Below are 6993 nucleotides of genomic sequence, written 5' to 3' on the forward strand. Positions count from 1 at the left end.
ATGGATGAATAGAACAAATGGCTAAATGGAGGTTATATCTCAGTCAGTAATGCACACCATTCAGCAACACCAGGAAGCTTCTCAAGCTGGGCATCGATTGATTCACGGCACCAGGTTGGCTTTAAAAAAATGAAAATACACAAGTACGAATCTATCTGTTATTTCAGCAGCATAGAGTTGTATGCAAGATGACATGTATGTTAATGCATGCTAGTGGAACTAATTCGTACACCTGTTTTTTGTTGCCACATTTATGGTAAAAATAAAATTGCCTATTTGAATAACTTGTGAGGCAGCACGATGTTGTAATGGTTAACACTTTGGCCTCTCATCATGAAGGACCCTGGTTTAATTCGACCAAAGGGGACCTTTCATTGTGGAGTCTTTTTATGTTTTCTCTGCGTCTGCATGGCTTTCCTCCAGGTTCTCTAGCTTCCTCCCACAGCCAAAAGACATGCAGCATGGTAAGTGGAAAAAAATGGTGAAAAATTGGAAAAAATGAGAGAGTGAGTGAGTGAGTGGTTGTCTGTCTACATATATGGCCCTGTCACTGACTGGAGACCAATCCAGGGTTTACCACGCCTCTAGCTCCGATGACAGCTTGGGTAGGCGCTAGCATCCCCCGTGAGCCTGAGTGCAGGATATGTGTATGTCTGACTATCATGCAATCGGCAGTTGCTTATGACAATATTTGTATCAGCATTAGTTGACAGGGTATGTATATAAATGGAAGTGGTGGAGCCACTCTGCTCAGTTTACCTTGCACCTTATTAATATAAAAACCTGAATAAAGTAACCTGTGTGTAATTTGGATATCTTAATACTGAATGCACAATACTGTAGAATGTTTTACATAGCAGTTGGTCCAGTTTGATATAGAACACACTGTATACTATATATAGTTGGGTGTCCTTGCTCCATCTCTCCATCAGTTCAGGGGTCCTTGAAATAACATTTAAGGCCCCTGATTTAAATTACGGCTCAAGGAATGTAAAGCAACAAACTTATTCTTCTATGCTCGGGTGTCTACAGTAGAAGCGAGTGATTATGGATAGAATAGATGTCAAACATGTAAAATGTAATGTCTATTTAATATGGAACGTTAAATGAGATATGTTAATTCAATTTATTAATACTTGGTGGTATACAGTAGAAAATTCCTTTAATAACAGATTCATAAACATTTATTGTGTTTGAAATTAAATTGAAAAAACAACAATCTGTAATAAAAATAGGCAAAACAGCAGAATGATCTGAAAAACTATATATATCGTAGTTCACCAAATTCAGTTCTATGTACTTGGCTTTGCAGCCATAAGATCCACCTCTGCCGAATGGGATCGACCCGATTTTTTCTTCGATATCTTGGCTCTGTGAAGGCACTTCAGCTGCACAATGAATATGACTACAGAGCAGATGATGACACAAATGAAAAGTCCTGTCCAGAGATCAAACTTGCATTCAGTTCCAGTGTTACTTTCAAACTCCCCTGCAAAAAGGGCAATAGTATTACAATTTATTTCATACAATTTTGAGAAATTTGAGAAATTGAAAATGAAAATGAAATTTTCTCCTACCATCTGGTCTGACATGGACAGTCATATATCCTGACGGTTCCACTGCAACTCGCCTCCAACCATTAGACAGAGACGGCAGCCACTCCTCTACCTCACAGGAATAAATGCCACTATCCAACGGAACTGATTTCAAGACAGTGAGATTGAAATGGCCGTGCAAGGGGTGATCAAATTTCAGCCGATCACCTTTGCCATGCCTGTAATGATGTGTAGAGTTTCTGTAAACTGTGAACATAGGAGATTGTGCAGTTTCTGCATTTTCTTGACGAAACCACGTGATCTGGAACTCTGATTTGGGGCTGGATTGTTTGACGATAACGCAGGATATTGTGAAGTCCATGGACGTGCTCACATTTAACTCCATGTCTCTCTTTGCGATGGATAGTTCACTTTCTGTCAAATAGCACAAAGATAAAAAAAAAAAAAAAGCGCAAACATGAATTATTCATCTCAAGTTCCAGGTAAACCAATCAAAGAAGCTTAAAATCAAATTCCTGTGCAATTATTCAGATAGGAGGCAGGATGGAGTAAAGCGACAGAGTGAAGATTAGGTGGATTTTCAAAGACACAACAGTCTCCATAGAGCAGAAAACATCCCATTATTTGCATACTTGCCAGCCTAAAAAAAACCTTAGGCCAGCTGGCACATAGAAATTTCTTTATGCTGTGCGCGAGTCCTGAGCAAAGCTTTTAAAAAAAACTTTACAGTGTTAAATGATTGCATCCTGCTCTTTATCAGTTTTAGGTAAGAATGAAATGGATGGAAGAGAAATCCTGCAGGTTTCAGAGACCACCCCTCTCATCCAGCTGTAGAGGTAGTAGTAGTAGTTGTAATTGGTTAGCTAAAACCAAGTTAGTACTTATGTGTCAATATTTAATGACATGCCCATTACTTATGTTTTAGATCTAAAGAAAATGTATTTTTATCCTGCTGTCACTCCCATCTGCATAAATTTGTTGTTTTTTTTTTTTTGATGACTTTATAGTGACAAATGGGAGCAGCTTATTTGGATGTAGCTGTTGAACCCTTTATTCAAAAACACCCACATTTTGACAGATACACATTATAGTCAGACAACAGATAATTATTCACAAACCCTCAGGCAGAATCTATGTTTTCTTTTTTTTACTAAGCATCCATCGAAATATTCACTGGAGTTATCTGCCACTACATTTTCCGTCTTTGAGTATATCCTGATATTGGTATAAAGCCAGAAAATCTACTTAATAAATGTTAGTGAATGCAGAAGGACAGTGTGTGTGAATTTCCTCACCTCACACTTTTGGCCCGTTACAAAATGAAAACATTTTTGATTCAAATAGTCAAACAATTAATTCATATGAACTACTGCCAGTATCATGGAGTCTTGTAAATCAATGAAAGGAAATCACATATTAACATTTAATGTATTGATGCTTGGACTTGCTACGTTTGTGTGATTAGAGCTGCAAATGACTCAGGTTATGACTCATAACGCAAGAAGAAAAAAAAAAACTGTCTACCTGTTTCATGAACTTTGTTATGCTTATACAATAACAAGATGCAATTATAATTTTTGGATTTAGTTTGATTTTGGAGATGAGAACATTTGGATCATGCCTTTTGAATCCCAAAATATTTCAGCATGATGCAGGAACGGTAGAGCTCCCAAAATCTTGGCAACTTGATTTTGCTATTTAAAATTTTTTAGAAACCATGTTCTGATGGATGTGGTCTTACCTGTTAACTTCACGGACAGCGTGATGGGATCACTGCTCACTGAAGCTTTTTGCTCCCAGTGACCGTCGTGTTCCAGCTGATACTGCTCCACCATACACCAGTAGGCTCCGTGATCCTCCTCATGGACTTGTTGAATTACCAGGCAGAAACTACTCTGACTGGGTCTGGAGAGAATGAGCCTCTCCTGCAGGCCTATGAGGTCCTGATGCTCTGGGTACACGAGCAGGCCTGTGTGATCGAATTTCGCTAAGGAGACGTTCATGTCGATGGAATCCTTTTGATTGTAGAACCATGTGACCTTGTTAAATAAAGAAGAACCGGATGGACTTGAGGTGAGGGTGCACTGGAACTTCACCTCTTCTCCCTCCTCTGCCTCTTTCAGCTGCTCTGTTTTTTCCAACTGAAGGTCGTTGACTGGGGTATGAGAGATTACAATTAAATATATCTGAGTTTATACTGTAGTTTCATGCCAAATTATCATGACAAAGTATTGACAAAATCATTTGATATAAATGTTGGTAATACTGCTTGATGAAATCTTGAGACATTTGAGAGTTGAAAATACACAAATTAACATTACATCACATTACAGTCATTTGGCAGACGCTTTTATCCAACGCGGTTTGCAAAAAGTACTATTCAGTCACCGAAGATCCAAAGTACCAGTAGTCGGCAGTCAGAAGTCAACACTCTACCAAATAGCCATCTCAAAAGCATAAACATACATTGTATATATGTATACATACAATGGTTTAGTGGATTGGATTAGTGGGGTAGTGCTTGGTGAAAATGGTTCAATAAGAATGAGATTTGTGGCAATTGTGACTCCTGGGAGCTGATACAATTTCTACTCATGCATCAAATACGTTATATCTTTACTCAGATGGATAGGATACTCATTATTAAACATATAAACCAGTTTCTTTTAAGAATATTATTATTGAGGCTTCAATAATTCCAGTATTACCAATTTGAATTGGGACAGACAGAAATATGTATCATCTGTTGGGTCCACATTCACATCGCAAGTTTGCGATGCAGGACGTGTTGCAATAACTTTGCAACTGCTGAACTGTACTGCCTCTGGACAGAGACCGATGATATCGGTAAATACATCATATTGAGATGTATACGTATGTATAATGTCACAAGCTTGGATAAAATCAGGAATGAATAACCTAAAAACAAGAAATCAATTAAAAACATTTGTATTCTTAATCAAGTAGGTCACATCAACCCAGTTTCCTAACTGAAATGCATCTAAATACAGCTTTAAAAATGCAAAGGTGCTGCTTCAATGCTTTCTGCCATGTTAGCTTTGAATTTTATCTTTGTCTGAAAGTCGAAGCGCAAGGAGACACCTTTTGAGGCAAAGCAATCTCGGTAGACGAGTATGAGAATTTTGGCAGTTGATATTACTGCTGTTTACAGTGCTGAGTTCTTCTTGAATTATGTCCAATTTAAATCATGTTTTTTTGTTCTGTTTTGCTTTGTTTTAACCTGCAACCAGACAGAAGCATACAGATAAAAAGTTAAGGAATGTTTAACAGCAGCAACAACAAACAGATATGATGCGTGAATGCTTGTCATACTCAGCCTGTCCCCCCCCCCCCCCCCGCGTACTAAACTGTGACCGAGGTGATAGCTACAAGAAAGTTCGAGCCTTGGAGCTGCACCCTGTTCAAAAGCACCATCCTGACCCCGATTCTGAACCCATGCTCTGCAGATATACTCTCCCCGGTCTTCTCTTCTTACGTGCTGCCAATTCTCTTCGCTCTGAGCTCTCCTTTCTTTTCCTGGTCTTTATATTCAAGTCTTTCTGACAAAATACCCCTAGGCCCAATGTGAGCCAGCTCAACTTTCCCCCCTGGAGCCAAACCACAGAGGAGAACTTTGCCTCAAGGTTCTGTGCATCAATGGCGCATGATAGTAACAGCTTTTGTCCCTCCTGCACAGTTATCTGCTGTGGTGACACCTGCACCACCAGAGAATCCTCATTTTGCAACAACTCTGGTTATAAAAAAAAAAAAAAAAAAAAAAGACACTATGAGAAAAAAAATAGGCTAAAGATGATTTCAGGAAACCACGAGTGCTGTGGAGAGGAAGAGCAGTTAAGCAGAACATTTCCACAGAAAATTATAATGTTCTAACCTCTGCCTTTGACAGTCACAGTAGTTTCCCCTGCATCCTTCTGTGAGATGGAGTACCAAGAGAAGTCAGGATCCCTGATCCACTCTTGAGCCTGGCAGTAGATCCTTCCTTGGTCTGAAAGCTCCAGCCGAGCAATAGTCAGCTTGTACATGGCCTCACTTATCTTATCTAACCTTACGAGTCCAGCTTTGTAGCGCCCTTCAAAACCTGACCCCGGCCTCAGTGTGAAATCTCTGTCGAGGGACATAATAAGCCGTGCTTGTTCCTCGTCCTCTTTATGGAGATACCAGGCAACAGAGAGATGGGTATGCTGAACAGTATTGCTGAAAGCTTGGCACGATAACGTGAGAGCGTCCATTTCATTGAAGCTCGCTGAGCCGGAGATGGATGGTGAGACCGTCAGCAAGTTTTCAATTACTGTGGCATCATGTCAAAGAAAGAGATAAAGGTATTTACTTGGTTGATTGGGGAAAAAAAAAAAAAAGTCACCTTAATGATGAAGATACTTCTTTGCTGTGTATTACTCACCTTTTACTGAAATTTCTGCATTGTAGGTTCCGTAATATTTCAGTTCTGTGTTTTTTACCGAGCATTCATACATTCCCTCATCACTTTTATCCAGGTACTTTATCACAAACTGGACTGAGTTTGGTGATAAATGTATCAGTGTAATTTCTTGGTTTTCCACCCTGTTCCTGTATTTGCCATAAGTGAAATATTTGTCATATGTGCTAATGATGTTCAAAGGCTGAATACTGCCCGGCAACTTTACACGAAAATCAAATTCTTTATGAACGCTTTCATCAATGAAGCCGCTCACATTGCAGACAATTGAAACTGAAGAGCCCACTACCCGATACAGGGGTCCAGCCTTAACTTCTGTGAGCACTTTGGCTTCCCCTGAATGCAACACAGACAAAACAAATGAAAGATTACCAAGGATACAAAGGTGACTGGACTTGCAAATGAAAAAGCAGTTCAGCTTGTACTGATACAAATTTGTATGATATTAAACAAATATTTAATATGAATTAAGATGACATCAATAGTTTCACGCTTTTAAATTCAATTTTAGAATTATTCATAGTACTAGATTTTTTTCTTGATATCTTTATTAAGTGAACTCCTTACCACATCGCAAGACTAGAAGTTCCAGGCAGAAGAGAAAATAAGGCACCCAAAAAGATCGCAGGAGACACTGCATCCTGAATCTGTAGTACTTGAGATCCAGCCCGATAATTACCGACTTCACTGTCTAAGAAGAGACTTAGAAGAAAGAAGGTTCCACTTCCTCTTGGTGCACTGAGGGGAAGTGCACATAAATTGCAAACTCAGAATGTTGTCAAACTACCATGCATCAAGATGCACTTCCAGCAAAGTCAATGTTCGTTATGTGTAGTAACTTCATATCGAGCAATTTAAAGGATAGGCAAGATTCGCACAATGGAATCCAAATTCTCCTTTCCATTCTCAATGAAGGACCTCGGTGATCATTTCAACAACTTCGCCCAACTGAAATAAAGTCAAATCTGTTGTGTAGGACTA

General features: G+C 39.2%; 1 protein-coding gene across 1 annotated transcript; it reads right to left on the reverse strand.

Moving 5' to 3' along the window:
- Positions 1–1106: 1106 nt before the first annotated feature.
- LOC147234908 (immunoglobulin superfamily member 3-like) lies at positions 1107–6711 on the reverse strand. Its single transcript, XM_086144646.1, has 6 exons — positions 6580–6711; positions 5977–6348; positions 5449–5865; positions 3298–3711; positions 1578–1970; positions 1107–1489 (listed from the first exon to the last, which is right to left on the reverse strand). Exons 1-6 carry the CDS (start codon positions 6650–6652, stop codon positions 1293–1295), a joined length of 1866 nt encoding a protein of 621 aa, XP_086000772.1. The 5' UTR covers positions 6653–6711; the 3' UTR covers positions 1107–1292.
- Positions 6712–6993: the final 282 nt, after the last annotated feature.

The sequence above is a fragment of the Fistularia commersonii genome, chromosome 4 (genome assembly GCF_037954325.1).
Source record: "Fistularia commersonii isolate RoL2024-O1a breed Wild chromosome 4, RoL_Fcom_v1.0, whole genome shotgun sequence".
Taxonomy (NCBI): domain Eukaryota; kingdom Metazoa; phylum Chordata; class Actinopteri; order Syngnathiformes; family Fistulariidae; genus Fistularia; species Fistularia commersonii.